The sequence below is a fragment of the Pteropus vampyrus genome, unplaced genomic scaffold (assembly GCF_000151845.1).
Source record: "Pteropus vampyrus isolate Shadow unplaced genomic scaffold, Pvam_2.0 Scaffold19, whole genome shotgun sequence".
In the NCBI taxonomy this organism is placed as follows: Eukaryota; Metazoa; Chordata; class Mammalia; order Chiroptera; family Pteropodidae; genus Pteropus; species Pteropus vampyrus.
In genome coordinates this window covers 9,460,034-9,478,081 of record NW_011888800.1, presented here as the reverse complement: position 1 = coordinate 9,478,081, position 18,048 = coordinate 9,460,034, and the positions used below count along the sequence as shown (strand labels likewise).

Sequence of the window (18,048 nt, the reverse complement as noted above, 5' to 3'; positions counted from 1 at the left end):
CAGGACAGTCCTGGGCGCTAGTGGGTCGGAGAGAGAGGAGGCAGTTTGGAGACCGCCACGCCAGCCTGTGCCCCGGAGAGGAAATGTAAGTGCGGGGAAGTTAGCAGGGCGGTCCCCTGGCTGGCGCTAGGCCCTCACTTGTCCTCGCCACCCCTCCCCTGCCTATTCCAGCCCCGCCCCAACCCATCGGTCACTTTAATCGCCGCTGGCGGATACCACACCACGCTCGTATGCGGGCTCTGTAAGCCATGCCCTCCTGTGGGGGCTGTGGACGGGCCTCCCTGACCCCTCGGAGGGTACAGTCTAGCGCTGGAGGAAGGGACATCCTTCTGGTAGCAGGCGTGCGCGGCGCGCTGGGGAAGGAGCGCGTGGAGAGGGCGGCGACCTGGCAGCCTTTCCAGCCAGTGTGCTCGGACTCAACTCTTGGCAAGTTTGCTTCGAGGTAGTCACGAAGGGATCGAAGAGAGCTCCAGTGCTCGAGGATTTTCCCTTTCTGTGAGCCTCTTGAGGCCAGTACGTGATTCATGCTTTCGCAGAAAACTTCGGAACTCTGCGCTAGTCATAAATTCTAGGCTTGTCCTCAAGGAACGCACAATTAGCAAAGTAGTCATATAAATAAATTTCTCCAATGTGATGACTACAACAAAAAGAAGCATTGTGAGGTTAAATGTAAAAGGGTAACAAAAGGCGAGGGGAGCGGGAGGATGCATGAAAGGCTTCCTGAAGTAAACGCTGCGGAAACGAGTTTTAAAGACCCAGTAAAATGTACTCAACTGCATTTCCCTCAAAGAACGCAAGTGGTCCCTGACCTAACTGGTGAAATTGGAGATACACTTAACAGATAAACTTTTTATAATAAAGAGCTTCAGAAAGACTAAGCTGCACTCTGCCCTGTAGGCCACTGGGCTCCACTACAGGGGTTTTAGAAGTGAGCATTTTCAGATATTTTCTGTTGTTTTCTTATTTTCTAATATGTAATATATGTACTTGGTACAACGTTCAAGTTATAAAAGGGTATGTACAATGATCAGCCATTATGTTCTTTGTAGTGGTAACCATTGTTCCCCATTTCTTGTCTTTTCAGAGAGTACAAATACACATTTTATAAAGATGGCCTTTCAAGAGATATTCTGCAGCCCAGTTACTCAAAGTTTGTTCCCAGTTCAGCAACAACACCTAGGGAGCTTGTTAGAAATGCAGAATCTCAGGCCCCATCCCAGACCTAATGAATCAGAACCTGCCTTTCAACAAGACTCTCAGATGAGTCTGCATATTAAGGTGTGAGAGGCAATGATACACAAACACTCATTTATAACGATGTTTTGGAAGAAGGTAAGGCAGAGGCAGGGAAATGCCGGAATGTAAGGTCCCTAGAGCACAATCTTTTATTCACAGTTGTATCTGCAGCATTTGGCCCAGGGTCTATTACATAAGTTAATATTTTTTTAATTAAATGAGAAGAACACAAGCCTAAAGTAAGGCAATGGCAACAGAGAAGAAGGAACCAATCTGAAATATTTAAGGGTCAAAATCAACAGAATTTAGTGACTGTGATGATTAATTTTGCATGTCAGCTTAACTATGTCATGGTACCTAGTTTTTATCAAACACTAGTTTTTGCTGTTTTTGTTGTATGTTATGTCATTAACATTTAAATCAGTAGACTTTGAGTAAAGCAGATTACCCTCCATAATGTGGATAGGTCTCATCCAATCAGTTGAAGGCCTTAAGAAAACACTGAGGAAAAAGGAATTCTGCCTCCAGATTGCCTTTGGACTCTGTAGCATCAGCTCTTCCCTAGGTTTCCAGCCTGCTGGAATGCTGTGCAGATTTTGGACTAGCCAGCTCCCACCATCTCCTGAGCCATTCCTTAAAATATCTAAATAGATATACTTCCTATTACTCCTGTTTCTCTGGATAACCCTAATACAGTGACTGATTGGATATGGAGTTAGTGGGGATAGGAGAAGTGGAGGATAATGCCTTTGGAGACTGAGTGATGCTAACACCTATATATAAGTGTTCAGGTCAAAAACATGGGAGCTCTCCTTGCTTTCTTCCTCTCTCACCCCCTAAATTCAATCCATCACCAAATTCTGTAATTTACTTTGCATCTTGACTCGATCTTAATTACCCTCATATCTCTTGCTACCACCTTATTCCAAACTTTCTCTAGAATCTTCTATAATAACTCCCTAATTGTATTTCCTTCTTCCACTCCACAATCCATTCACTACATATCAAGCAGTTTGCTTATTTAAAAATGCCTAGCAGTTTGTCCTTCCAGTTGAAATTCTTTTAGTGGCTTCTTGTTTTTACAGTAAAACCCATCTCCTTACTGTAGCCTGAAAGACCTGGCATAATCTGACTCCTACTTCCCACTAACCCCCTTAGGCCATTCTCTCTCATTAACTTCATTGCTTCTGGCCTTTTAAGGCTACTAAGTAAGCCTTTTCCTGCTTTTGGACTTTCTGCCTCTAATGCTCTTTCCACACCACTTTGCATGATTGGCTTTTCTTCCTCTTTCAAATAAAAAATTCAAATACTACCTTTGCAGAACTGTCTTCCCTAATCTCCCTCCTGTAAGGGGCCTCCCCCAGTTACTCTATTTCATCACCGTTTTTTTGTCATAGTATTTATCACACTCTCTAATGACTTTACTTATTTAATGTCTGTTTGGAGCACAGCCACCTTGTCTGTGTTACTACTGTATTCCCAGTGCCTGACCATAGTAAATGCTCAATATATGTTTTTTGAAAATGACTGCATAGTGCCTGTCATCACAATAAGGAATCAGTTAAGTCTTGGCCACAAAGATCTTGACATTCCTATGGGACATCCAAATAGAAATGTCTCATACACCTTTGGAACTAGAGAAGCCTGGGCTACAGATAGAGGATTAGGAGTAGTTAACTGCTTATGGTTAGGGATGGAATTATGGGAAAGAGGTCATCTGAAGATAAACCTTGAAAGACATCAAGAATGAAAATAAACCTTGAAAGACATCAACATTTAAGGAGCAGCCAGAGGAAAAGAAAAGATAGTAAGATTAAAAAAAAAACTTGTACATTTTTTTGGTAAAAAATAAAAATAAATTTTAAGATACTGTGGAATATGGTATATTTGAAAAACCACTGTAGGAAGTCAGGAGACCTGGGTTCTTGACATTCACATGAACAAGTAATATTGATCTGAACAATGAACACTTCTGGTGAGGCATGGGGAAAGTTCATGATTCATTCTCGTCGAGAAATTATCCTAGAACACAAATGTAGGTGGGACCCCCAAGCCACATTTGCTCCTTTACCATAGCTGATTTGAAAGATTTGAAAGTGGGGCAGGGTCAGAAGCAGATTAACTGTGAAAGTTAAGCACTAGCTTTAGGGCCTCTCATTGCACTGGCCACTTACATTTTTCAAGAAAGCCCTCCAAATTATATATGCTTCAAACAGTATGAAATCTGGATTTCCCCTAGGTGGAATATAAGTAACCCAGTGGGATCCTCAAATTCTCTGTGTAGCTAGTCTCCCAAATATAGCCCTTCAATGAACAGTAGGGTCCCTTCCCCTTGAGTATGGACTAGACCTACATTCATTTTTGACCATAGAATAGGGCAGAAGTGACACCCAACACTAGTCATGACACGCCTTGCAGCTTCCACCTGTGCCTTTGGGAACGCTCACTCCAGTGGAAGCCAGCTGCCATTTAAGAAGTCTTTACTACCATATGACCATGATGTGCTGTTTCAAGCCAACCATAGGGAGAGGCTGTTTAGACAGAGAAATAGCCAACCTCTGGCTGTTTCAGATATCTCGTTTTACAGATGAGCAGACTATTAGTGTTTGTTGATAAACTGACATTAAAACCTCTGCCTTCAAAAACATCATTAAAGCCATAGGAAAGTAAATAACAGCAAAAATGAAGCAGAGCTGCTCATGGCTCCTTTTTAAGTAGAAGTGCCTTAGGTACCACATTCAGAATTTCATAAAGATGAAATAAGGCTGAAGAGGTTTTAATTGCAAATAGAACCACATTAAAACTCATAAAATACCAAACTGAGCATTATTTATGGAAAAACTTAAGATTTGATACTATATTATTGAATGACTTTTTTTTCATTTTAAACTGCCCCCACAAAGAGCCTACTCAAATACTTACATGAAATGACGTCTGTCACCATTCAACTGCTATACATTTTTCCAGTGCCATACATAAAATCCTCACATACCTTCCTATTTCTGTCAGTAAACCAGACAAGCCATGCTTTCCTTAGGACTTTGCCAATTTCCTGAGCTCAGATTATCCATTGTGATGCTAGCACCCAATGCATTAACCATTTGTTGTCTTGGAGAATTAGGTCAACTTCTAAATAACTCTTCTAACTGGCCTCCCACCCACCCACTCTTGTCTATGCAGCAGCCAAAGTAGGTCTTTTAAAGACAATCTATCATTTACTCGATTTTACCCCTCACTCGCCACTCCCAAACCTGCCTTTACGTTCTTTCAATAATATTCTACATATCTCACATTAAATACTTAAGCTAACTCAAGCCTGACTTCCAGACAAGATTGTCAGCCCTCTCAAAGCCATTTTTCTTTTTCATGACTCTTTTCCCAATACCAGTCTGCACTGTTTGTAAGTTTTTTCTGCCATTTGCAGTGTCTAACATATTAAGGGCAGTGTTTTAAGATGAATTTTACTGTCATTAGGAAGGTACTTACAGCTACCTTCAGCAAATAGTCATCATCAAATATAATATTAAAGCTCATATGGTAGCCACTAAAGCTCTAGTTGATTACTAAGAGACTCCTAACTTGGCAAATCCTATGAGCCTGCTACCCCAACTACTAACCAGACTTCTCAAGCCGTTTAATACTCTTCAGTGTCATCATCCATCTCTTAACACTAAGCATATTTTCATCAAAACATATTAACAGTCATAAGTGACCTCTCCATTATCCCTTCTCCAGTCTTCATTTGAATGCACCTAAACTGCTCATGTCTTTCTTGAACGCCCTGACATCTGTGGTAATAACCTCATTCTATTGCCATTCCTACCCCGTCTGGCTTCAGACATATCCCATAACCTTTGTATGTAGATCTCTCACAGACGCTCAAGAGAACTAGCTGCTTTAACATTTCCATTCTGATAGTTATTTGTATATTGCTTTACAACGTAGCATGCTTTGATGTGTTTCATCTAATTCTGAAAGGTAGATCTTGATGAACAGGCTCAGCTGCTTTGTCTAGTAAGTGGAAGAGGGACAGTCTTAATTCAGGTATGACTGAACTTTGTGCTTTTAACCATACTCCCAAGTCAACTATTCACCTGAAATCATCATTTATTTCTAAAAGTCACAGCCCACTGCAGCAACTCTTAAACCCATCTGTGCGTTAAATTCCTTTGGAGCTTAGGGATTATAGTTTTCTAGTTTCGTCACAGCCAGAGCTGAGGGGTGGGGGAAATGAGATGGTCAAACGTTAAAGACTTCCAGTTGTATAAGGATCTAATGTTCTGGGGGTCTAATATACATCATGGTGACTATAGTTAACAATACTGTATTGTATATTTGAATGTTCTACTAGAGATTTTAAATGTTCACACCCTACCAATAAAAAATGGTTAATTGTGAAGGATGTGTTAACCTTACTGTATGGCAAACATTTCACAATATACCCGTACATCAAATCATCACACTGTATACTTACACAATGTTATGTCAATTTTACTCAATAAAGCTGGAGAAAAAGTCTCATCAGAGATCAGGGGTGGGACCAGAGTGCTGTTTCATAGTTAATTGTTACTTATCCCATTACATCAGGTATAAATTTAACATTTTAGCTTACCATATCTGGTTCTTTCTTGCCACCTATTTTTTAAAACCCCTTCTTTATTCAGGTTTTACTCCACCTCTGTACACAGTAGTTCCAGAAATCATTTTTTCCTAAAATCATTCTGTTATTTTTTTCCTAAAATCAACGATAACTAAGAGACCTAGACTGAATTCCCAGCTGTTGGGAAGACACTTTTCTAGACACATTTCCTTCGTTACCTGTAGAATAAAGAGGCACACTTGGAAGTTGGAATTTCCTAGTTTAAAAATTCTATCTTAAACTCTAGAGGTCTAGTTTGTACCACAAACTTTTACATTGAGTTATTACATTCCTTATAAGAACATTTTATTGGCTAAACTGATTTATAGACTTGAGAAAACTATTTCTGTACAGACATGCTTATACAAGAATGCCTAGGCTTTGGGAAATAGCATGTTGTAGTGATACCTGAATTCGAATCTCCCAGAATAGCTGAGGTCTTTGGTTACAGCCTGTGAGCTGTTTCCTTATCTGTAACCTACTCTATGATCCTTACAGGTCTATCTTGGATATCAAAAGGGAAAGTAATGTGAAAAAACTACATACTTGTAAGCAAAAAGATCACTGTATATGTAAGACATCACATTATTTCTAATGGCTGATAAAATATCATCAAAGGAAAGTGCTTCCATAAAAGTTTTATTTATCCCCACAACAACCCTGTGAGGTAGGGTGATCAGGGCATTTGAAGATGAGAAAACTAAATCTACATTACTTGTTCATGGCTATACTGCATAGTAAAGATGTAGAAATTAAATTGAGATTTTTTAAATGTCCATGACTTCATATTGATTCACATGGAAAGGCAGAGAGAATATTAACATCCTCCTACCTGAATGCCAAAAGGACACTGCCTTGAAAAATCCCATTTCTCGAGAGATGAAAGTAGTATTTCATTGCTTATTTCTACAAAGATTTATAAAATAAAAAAATAGTGAAATATTTTACAGTTAATATATATAATGGTCTCATTCAGGGATATGTCCTTCAGTTGTGTATAACTATTCCAAGTGCTAGAAATGCAAACTCTTAAAAGTATGAAAGAATGGTAATGAGCAGTAGCCTTGATCTTCTTTAATATTCCTCCATGTATCTTGACTAAGTTCTGTGAAATCTGGTCCCACTTTAAAAAAAAAGAAAAACTCTACCACAGAGATGTCTGGTAAACTTTTATTTTGTTGCCTAGCCTCAAACCACCGTCACATTTAAAACAGTGATTTCCCAAATCTGGCTATTAGAATCACTTGGAGAGAGCTTTTAAAAAACACAGAACTCTCAGGCCCCACTCTCGACCCAATGAGACAATTTTGCAGGGGCTAGGCCTCAGGAATCTGTATTTGAAAAGCTCAGAATAATTCCAATGAAAAGTCAGGTTTGGGAACCACTGAGTATTTTAAAATACTAACTAATATCAAAACCATAAAGTAAGTATAAACTTGTTGTTCTCTTATCCTCTTTTAAAAAATTTCTCAAAACACATTATATCCCAAAAACTCTTGCCTCTGGGCAAGTAATTTCAATTCAAGATACAGAGAAACATTTTATAAAAATGTATCCTAGTGAGTGAGACTTGGATTCCAATAATTTAAGTAGCATTTAAATATAAGATACTGAGTCTTGTGGTTCTTATTCTGAATATTTTAAATGTATTTTATACAGGTTCCTAGCAGGCTTTCAACTAAAGGGAAGACATGAAAAGTAATGACATAATCAAGCACATCAGCTGAAAAAATACTATACTCAAATATAGGTTATGAGAGGAATAAGAAAGTGAATGAATGACAACCTAAGGCCTTTTGGCCCATACATTTTTGTTCCCAGTCCACTCTTCCCCTATAAGGGGAAATAAAATAAACATTCTTTCCTAGTTGCTTGGCATAGTTATTCGGTGGGTAACTATTAACTAAGTTAATTTTCGATACACAAGAGTAAAAGAGATAACAAATAAATACCTAGGAAGACAAAGAGAAATCAGGTCAGAAAACCTTAACTAGCTAATGATGTAGTATATAACACCATCATGTTAGTACAATTAAATGAAGGCTTCAGTGTCCTTTACGTTTCAGCTTTATGTGATTGACACAAGACGTGGAAGAGATCTGGTCCTTATGAAGAATTCTGTGCTCGCTGTAAAGATTTGTAGGAATAATGAAATGCTTTCTTCACTGATGAGATGAAGTCTCTGTTTTTCAGGTAAGTTGACTGAACAAAACAATGAAAAATGAACTTCTTTAGAAGACTTAACGAGAATAACATCTAGCTGAAAAGTCATTGACCAAAGAACTTTTTTTAAAAACCATTCTATGTTTAACCCTAACAAACAAAACAAATAAACCAGAAAAACCAGGGAATATAAAAAACCGATGTACACATACATTTTCACTGACAGTTACAAGAAAATAGTCATTTATAGAAGTTACAATGCTTTCAACAAATTCCCCCCAATTTTGGGAAACAAGATAAAGCCACTGGGTAAATAAATATACATACTAGCTAATATAAAACAATTTATGGTTTCAAATTGCTATCAATTCTTTTAAGACCCAAGGATAAATTTGATGATATAAATCTGACTAGGGCTATATATATTACATGGAATTAAAAAACACAACTGATTAAAACATCCTAACAATAATACAAATATTTAAAAGAATGTCTTAAAAGTCAGACATTTATCACTGGAAATATCACAATTCTATGTACTTCAGAGTTGTAATGTGTATATAGGTCACTTTTGCTGTCTTAACAGGTATCCATCTCTCCTGCATTTACTACAGTCAGTTTTTAAGAGTTCATGTTTCCTGTGTGAACTGAAGGGGCTGGGCACGTCTCAGTTCATAAAATACACACCTCCACTTAACTAAATGGAAGTGTCTAAGATAACATCTACAAAGAAGGGGTAATGAAAAGATAAAACATTACTTATAGTAATGTAGAAGAAAACTGGATAGTTGTCTCTTTATAAATTATTTTAAATTTTGTATTAAATTTAAAGTGACTCAAGTCAAGTAATGAAGAAAAATATATTAAATTGGTCTCAAGAAATTTTCTCAGGCCATACAAAATTTCCCCTAGTTTATTCTTTACAAAATTCGTTATGCTTGATTCATTTGTCTACTGACTTTAGGGAGCTCTCCTTAGCACGGGACTGACAATAGCTTTACAATTAACAAACGATGATTAAAAATTGGTGTTTATTTCAAGTGCCCACAGGCACAATGGTATAGGTGCTTAGATTTCCCTTTAAGTTATGGGAAAGCCCTTTGAGATGGTATTTACTTAATCGGAAAAGCTTTCAGCAATTACAGTGCACGCTGAAAGTTTAAATCTTGTATAGGTTTTGGGTTTTGCTGTTTGAGCATAAAAAGGGAGCAAGGAGAAATGTAACTAGGTTCACAATCTTGAGCAAGAGCATATGTAAAGGTAACGTATGTACATTTTATTTCAAGAAAGACAGAAGACAAACAGCATAAAGATGCCCAGATGCCCTAAAGATAAATACATTTCAAAGATTCTCATTAAAATGAATCTGTAGTATTTTTTCCTGCAAGCAAAATACCTTTCTTTAAATTAAAACAAAAAAACCAGTATTCTGAATTGCAAATGCTTCTGCTTTTTTTTTTGCAGAAAATCTGCCATGATTATTTTTTTAATAAGGATTTTCCACAAAACAGGCTTGCTCTACATGCTAGATTTTTAAACAGTTCAGTGACACAATATGCTAACTACATACACAACAGATAATATAGTAAGAAAACACTCAACCTGATGAAAAGTTAAAATCTTCATTAATACACTGAAAATTGACATAACTCATGCCTTTAAAATCAAAAAATACAAAAATTAAATGTTTTCCTAAAAAGATTTCCTTATTTTAAGGATTCATTTGAAAATGAAGCTGCATGTAATTTGTACAATAAGTTGTACAAGTAAACAGGTAATATACATAAAAAATTAAGTGACATACTCCTCAATTATCAGTTGTCCACCTTTAATTTCCAATACTGTACTTTCTTAACAAGCATACAAAATATCAAACTTCTCTTTAGAAAAAGTGCCGTTCTTTGACATCCTTTACACAAAAACAGTCTGAGCCTGTGGCATGTTAATGCAGTCGAGAGGCAAAGCATACTAACTTTTACAAATTCTACCTTCCATAAAAAGCCTCCCGAAACGGAGATTACACGCCACTATAAAAATATCAGCCTCCTGTGGTAGCTGCATTAGAGAACCAAGGCTTGAAGACTATTTTCATATAGCATAGAAAACCACTATGAGAGCATATTAACTGCATCGGTGGCTTGGGAGCTTACTGTGCCACAGGATTATGCATAGCTACTGTAAGGTACCAAGACTGTTACACAGAGTTTTAAATTGATTGTAACCGAGAGCATAACAGAGGTACTACCAGCCCATGCAAAATAACTAAAAATACTGAGTCGCTGTGCAGAATACTGCATTCCTGGAGGAAACCAAAGGCAGCAGTAACCAAATCAAGCCCAACAGGTGACCAAACTCATTCTCCTCAAAGATTGGTGAGCACAGTGAAGTCTGAGGTATACCTTTATCCATTAAATCTGTGTGCCATTGCAAGATATTACCATTTGGGAACACATGCCATCACAATGGTTTAAATCTTTTGAATATTAGTCATTCATATATTCTTATCTACCCAGTCTCTTGATTTCTGAAAAGATTTCACCTACAGTAGAATATTACAGAAACAAAATATAAATGCATGTCTTTCTAAATGAAACTTACATGGACTAAAAGTAGAGAATATTTTTAAACAAATATACAATATGCAGGCAGACAAAGCAGGAAAACGGCCATTCAAATGTATAATAAAAAACTAAAAATTGACTATTTCCAGAAAACTATGAAGCGCCTCAACTAAAAGGAATGCATAATGAAATTCTAATCTAATACAGGTCAAAAATGTAAAAAGGTTATAAACCTTAACAGGAAAAATAAAACAACTTTTACTGGCCATTCCTGTTGAAATGAGAATCTTAAAGTAACAGAAAAGTGGCTACAAACCCACTTAGAGCACCAAACAGAGAGAAAATAAAAGTCCATTTTCAACTCTGTTATTATCATAAAATCCTGTGTGACTACAGGTCAAACTGCTGGTGGCAGAAACAGAATTCTTTATAAACTGCAGATGTCCTGTACATAAAAAAATTTCACTGGAGTTGCACTAGTTCTAAAGACTCTTCTGTTTTAGCCTACCTACTGTATGTATTCAATCTGAAATAAAGTCTCTTTCTGTAACCCTTGATTATTATTGGGCACCAAAGATAAGAAAAGCAAGACGGGGTACAAAAATGCAAAATTTCAACAGTAATGGCAATGTTTTGTCTTAGTCCAAAAGGGTCCTGCATTCTCTCCCCCTTCAGTGATTTGACAAGTCTGTACTTAATCTGGGGGCAGCAAATCGTGCAAGCGAAATCTGTCTCTGATGTGAGGTCGAACATCTTCATTCTGTGAGGAGAAAAAGACATTTTAAAGGCCACATATAATTTCAAAGATATCATCCTCAGATCACTATGAACATTCTTACTTTGCAGAAAAGTATATCACTGTTTATTTTACAACTTATATCATTTGTTTGCCATACATAAATGTACTACACAGAAGCAGTTAATTTAGTATTAAATTTAGATTTTAATAACGTCATTAAAGTTTTAATTTTATAAGAACAATTATGCAATCAAGGCCAAACTGAAAGCTCGGTAGAAGTGTTAAGCCACTGAATTCTACTTTATAATTAGTTTTAAAATTAATGCATGGATATAGGAAAAAAATTCCCAGAATAAAGTTTCAGTTAGCATAAGCAATAATTCTAGACCTTAACTATAAAAGCAAAACAAAATCGATTTAACCCAACTAGTCAGTGACTTGCAAGAGGAAGAAGCCCAGTGAAATATAAACATTCAATCTATAAATTTTTAAATACTGATAAGTATTTTAATATAATTTATAAGGTTCAAAAATGCTTGTAATTCTTTTAATCTTTGCCCTAATCTCTCACAATGTTGATTTAAAAAGTCAGTATACATAATGTAAAGCAATTTAAAAGATTTATTTCGATAAAGTTGAGGCAACAAAAAATAACAGAAAAAGGTAAATAAGACATACTTACCAGTTCTACAAGCTTCTCCAAAAATGGAATCAATTTTAGGAGTTCATTGTCATTTTTATCCATAAACCAGCTTTCTATAGGGATTCCATTAGATAGCTAAAATGATAAATAAGTAATTAAGTCCTTTTTGGCCTACATTTTGCCTACTTTGGAAAAGCTTAAAAGAAGAAATAAATGGAGCCTAACTGGTTTTCAGCGCAATTTTTTTCCTGTTTATAAAACTAAACAAGAAAGATCCATTAAAACAAGTTTTGCATTAACATAACTAAAAACATTCCTTTATTCAAGAAATATTTATTCAAGAAATAGTTACTATTAGTCAATGTAAGGCACTGTGAATGAATGGGTATTGCCAATCTAAACAGAGAACATTATCAGAAAGCATATAGTTTTACACAGGGACTACACCCCATTCATTGCTTTATTCTCAACAAATAGCAGGATAATCTGAAATGGTAGGAACATAACAAATTGACTCGATGCTATTTCACTGAAGAGGAGTCTAAAAACAAGAATGCAAACCATATTTGTTTTATATAGTAAATAATCTCTAGGATAAAATACCTTTATTTAAACATTTACACAGAACATTGTCTTGGAGGTGGAGTATAACTGAAATGATTTTATTTAGGAACCAAGAAGAAATTCTTAAAAACATAATTCAAAATGCAAGCAAGTAAAAGTAGTGACCTAAACTGAACATATTTCAATACCATATGCAGTTTTTTCCTTTTTTTTTTTTCTTTTTATTATGGACATTTTGAAACACAGAAGTTAAGGGTCAATCTTATTCCATCTACACCTAACCCACTGCCCACGATCCCCATTCTACACCGATATATTGTGGATGAAATCTCAGACATATCATGTGAACATATTCATAATGTAAAGTATATCTTGCAAGGACGGCTCATTGCTTGTAAGATATATTTCACATATTTCAAAGAATCATTAACAAAGGGTACAAATATATTGACAAAATAGTCTAAGAAAATACTGAAGAATGTCAAATCAAAATGACCAGAAGAACAGTTAAGCTAATTGTAATTCTCAAACATGCTTACAATTAGGTTGCTGATTTAACAACTGGTAAGAGTGCTATTAAATCAGGGGTCGCCAACCCCTGTGCCATGGACTAGTACTAGTATATGGCTGGTAAAGAACCGGGCTGCACAGCAGGAAGTTGAGTGGCAGGCGAGCAAGTGAAGCTTCATCTGTATTTGCAGCTGCTCCCCAGTGCTAGCATCACCGCCTCAGCTCCACCTCAGATCATCGAGCATTAGGTTCTCATAGGAGCACTGGTCCCTGGTGCCAAAAAGGTTGGGGACCGCTGTATGAAATAATGTATACCTTATAGTCCTTTCGTGTCAGATTTACTACTCAGATTTTTCTGTATGTTGTACTTCATTTAAAAGAAACTTTTTCCAAGGAATATAGCAATTTGGCATCTCTAATTCTAAAGGTGACACTAAACAGAGAAACTCCACCAGTGAAAATTCTGTTCTCCCATCAAATTGTTTGGTAGCATTTGTCCTCATTGTGTTTTCTTTCAATCTGAATTTGTTAGCAACCCTCTTCCTACCTGATATGCAAAGGCTTGTGGTGAGTTGTCAATTATTATAGTTTTTGAAAGATCTCTTCCAAGGATATTTAAGTCCTTTATATAGTTTCCTTGTACACAAACACAATGTTCACGAAAAAGTCGGTGCCTAAATAAAAATAAACACAAATTAAAAAATAAACTCTAAAAAGTACAACATATATTAAAACGTATGTACATACACATACTATAGGCTTTACAAGATAAACCTTATTATTCTTGTCTCACAAAGGAAATTCAAATACATATGTGGGCCTAACCTTTGGGCTACAGTTTTACTGTAAAAATTCTTAGCAATTACTGAAATCTTACAACCAAATATTACCATTTCTTAAAGAACTGTGGTTTATCCCAAAATGTTATAGTAAATTATAAAGAGGGATTAAAAACTCTGTAAATTGTTTTTGTAATTTATTTATCCAGGAAAGCTCAGTTCAGATGCAGCATCTGGTTGTCAGCGAGGTCCTGCTTTTTAACCAATTTTCCAGATGGCTGACTGAGGCACAAGGAGGTCAAGTGACCTGCCCAAGGTCACACAGTAAGTCAGTGGTTAGCCCCGCATTGGAACCCAGGATCTTCCTGGCTCCTAGTCCTTTGCTCTAACCAGAAGACCACACGGCCTCCCTATCCTTGGTACATGCCAGAATAGAAAATATAAGAAGGAATGTTTCTGTGTTAGCATTTTTAAAAAATGTCTTTAGTTTCTCTTATAGTTTTTGAGAAAAGGTGTGGAGGCCAAAACATTCCATCATTTCCACTTTCCCCAAACACTCATCTTTCTTTTAATTTAGTGTGTATATGATCATTTGAAAAAACAAGGATTGAATGAAATGATAAATTCAGATTTAAGTATAACAAATATAAATTGATGTTTCACCAATGATAGATACTAAATGGAAAAATTATCATTTTTAAAAGCTATTAAAAATTTTATAATACTTATATACTGTAATAATTAAATAATCTTCACTTAGCACTTAAAATATTAGTCTCTGAATATTGCTAATAATTGATACAGATCACTTTGAAACACTCCATTTGTATATATTAATAATTTGGTAGTTTGGCTTCCTTGTGTCTTAATGCCACTGAGGAGTTAAGGCCTACTCATACCTGCATTTTTAATCATGCAATTTCAAGGGGCATTTTCTACCAATAAAATCTGTCATATCTCTAATGATAACAAAAGCCCCCAAAACTCAACCTTATAAGTATCAGTACCAGTGGTGATGGCAGAATAAGAATTTTACAACCAGACAAAATGTTAATATAAATAAATAGTTCTTTCCCCCTTATTATAAAGCATACTTTAAATTAATGATCATCTACCTCTAAAAGGTTTAGACAATCCAACTTGGAAAATATAGGTCCTGGTTGGGCCCAAATAAGATTCTGTATTTTATCTGCATAAACATTTAGAGATATAAGGAAATTGGAGAGGCAGGTAAAGCATGTACATGTAAGTCACTATTGATGCTTTCCCAGTAGCAGCAAAATCACCTGAGACCAGAGACAACTGAATATATATGTGGATACTAACAGTTACTTTAATTAATTTATACTAAAACCTCTCCAGTTATTAAGAAATCTGAGGGTCAATAGCATGTATTTGCAGTTTTAGGAAGAAATTACTTTTGCTAGTCATCAAATTTGCATTTGGACTCAAAGGATTCAGAGATCATAGGAATTTCTAAGTCCACCTTATCACCAACATAGATAATTCCCTATTGCCCTCTAATGAATTCAATATAGTGTTCAAAAGTTTTTAAGTTTTTCAAAAAGCAACAAGATAAAACAAATTGAAACTCCTAAATAAAATTTTAGAAAACTAGTTTGACTACGATTTCTCTTCCAGTAAAATGAAAGTTCCAAGAGAGGAAGGGTTTGTGTTGGTCACCACTGTTCCCTGGAATTTTGGAGGTACTGAATAGAAATCTTCATTAATGAATGAAATGATCAGAATAAAATCATTTGTATACTTTTGTTAAAGTTAGGTAAAATGAGAATTATAATATGCTTTTATGAAAAGAAAATATTTCCTATTTTGTATGTCTGAAGCTTGCTTATATGAAAGATAAAATGGAAACTAACTAGGACAAATTTTAATCATTTAGATTTAAAAAAAACAAAACAAAACAGTTCTATTTACAAGAAAGAAAATCTCCTAAAAGTGGGCATTAGGAAAAGCCTTCCAGCATAGTTGTAAACACTCGATAATAAAGTTACTAGTAACAGTAGAAATTAAAGATTTTCCATAAAGACAAAATAGGAGAACGTATTCAAGTAAATGAATACCTAGCTCTGAAAGCTATTACAAGCCTTTCGTGGCATCTCTCTCAGCTCTTGGTCAAAAACCCAAAAGATTAACTCATACATCTTACATGATGCAGCAAGACTGCAGCAGTCTTAATATCTTATTGAACTAATTTTCAAAATGTTTTAAAATTACCCAAGACACTCCCCACCTGATCAGGAACAAAATTCATCTGCTGGCTCAGGACACACACAATGAACTGAGTGCAGATCAGGATAACCTGAATGACTAAGCCAACTGCAATTTCCAGTAAAATTCATGTTAACATTTTCTTTCAATGGAAGATAAATTTGCTCTTAAAAAAAGCAAAGTTTAATTTGATCCCTTCTGTTAAAATTAACTTTTATTTCTCTATGCCATTAAAAAGGTGACATAACATGCATTATCTCAGAGACATAAGGAAGTGAAATATCATGCACACAGTGAAAAATTCCACATACCCCCTCTCCCCACAATCCCAAACGAAGTGAGGATATGGATGTAACAATAAATAAATACATTTGATTTTTGTATCCTTTAAAGAACGTCTGTCCAGAGTTCTATCATTAGGAACTCTTAAAGAATTTTGGGGCTTAAAAAGTTCATTTATTTCCACCATTCAACACAACAAATCTCTATATATGCAGCCAAATGAAAATGGCCATGAAAATTAAATATAATCATAGTAATTTCATAGATCAGTGTGACAGACATTTCCACTATTTCTTAGTTGAATTTACCTGACCAGTTGCTTTTTAGGGTCTAGTATGTTCAGTAACTTGTCTGCATACACCTTCTTAGAAGCAGTAAAAAGAATGATCTACAAATTCAGGGGAAAAGAAGTAATCATTATACATGATCTAAATATGGGTACTATATTGAATAAAATAAAAATATTTATGTAATTAGCTAATGTATGCTTACCTCATACATCTGAGACATTCGTTCCAGGAATTCCCTGAAGAATGGCCTTAATCTTACATAAACCTGAAGAAATACAAAGATAGGTTTCAGCAAATAAATATATAAAATACAAACAACTTATTTAAGATACGTTGTGTTCTAACGTTGGATATATTATAAAGTTCATATTTTTAAAAAAATTGAGTTTCCTAAATATCACTCAACCAAATATATTTCACATACCAAAAACCACTTACAACAACCTTTTGGTAGGGTAATAATAATCACTGGTGATCATTTTACTTTTTAATAAACAGCAGCATACAATAGTTCATGGAATATAATTTTAATAAACATTTAAACTAAAAATATAAGATTTCCCTCTGAGATTTTGATCCACCAATCAGCTCCATCTTCCAGCCAGGTAGCATCCATCCAATTATTAGGCAGGCTGTGTGTCCATGTCTAGCTGACCTGTCTCAATGACCTTCCTCAATAATTACTCAGAATTTCTTCTCAACAATTACATAAGAATACCTTTACTTTAAATTTCTATTATGGTAAGTAATGTTCAAGAAAGAGATGTTTGGATTGGTGGGTTTAAATACCTGGAATTTTTCAGAAATGATGTTATTGTTCTACATTTACTGATTCAGATGTAGTATTTCAATTAGCACTACCGGTATAGGCATAAAAATAATAATAATAAAAAAAAATAATAAAAAGGGATTATAAGATGAAAAGGTCCTTGCAATCTGTGAGGTCAACCAAGGGTTGCCTCGCCTAAAAAATAAAAAAAAAATAAATAAAATAAATTAGCACTACCGGGCTACTTGAGGTAGAAAATGTAATAGTCAAACAACAGTTACCCAAAGAACTGCCTTATATACATTATTTTCTTATTTCTGTGTCTATCTTTTTGCCTACATTTAATCTAGCTCTTGTAATATAGTCCAATATTTAAAAAGCACAGATATGTATGTCATGAGAACCACTAAGCTGATTTACAAAAGATTTTTATTCTTTTACATTATATTCCTTTTGTGACAAAATTTAATAAAAAGAAAATTTTGTGCTCCAAAGGTGATTAACTTCAACTACCACGAACAACAAATATCTGTCAAACAACTATGTACCAGATTCACTGGATTCAGATTAAAAAACTGTGATGGCAGCAAATTCAAAAGCTAGGCTTCATGGAGATTGTCATCAATACACATGCATATAAAAAT

General features: G+C 35.2%; 1 protein-coding gene across 6 annotated transcripts in view; it reads right to left on the bottom strand.

Annotated features, from left to right (window-relative positions):
- Positions 1–7,031: 7,031 nt before the first annotated feature.
- Positions 7,032–18,048, bottom strand: part of CTDSPL2 (CTD small phosphatase like 2) — a 75,033-nt gene continuing 64,016 nt past the window's right edge. For all 6 annotated transcript variants that reach the window (XM_011355036.2, XM_011355033.2, XM_011355035.2 and 3 more), the window contains 5 exons: positions 16,838–16,900; positions 16,654–16,733; positions 13,603–13,729; positions 12,021–12,116; positions 7,032–11,359 (listed from right to left, as the gene is read on the bottom strand). In XM_011355036.2, the coding sequence (XP_011353338.1) occupies positions 11,294–11,359; positions 12,021–12,116; positions 13,603–13,729; positions 16,654–16,733; positions 16,838–16,900 (432 nt within the window). In that variant the 3' untranslated portion in view covers positions 7,032–11,293. The remainder of the gene's footprint in view (positions 11,360–12,020; positions 12,117–13,602; positions 13,730–16,653; positions 16,734–16,837; positions 16,901–18,048) is intronic.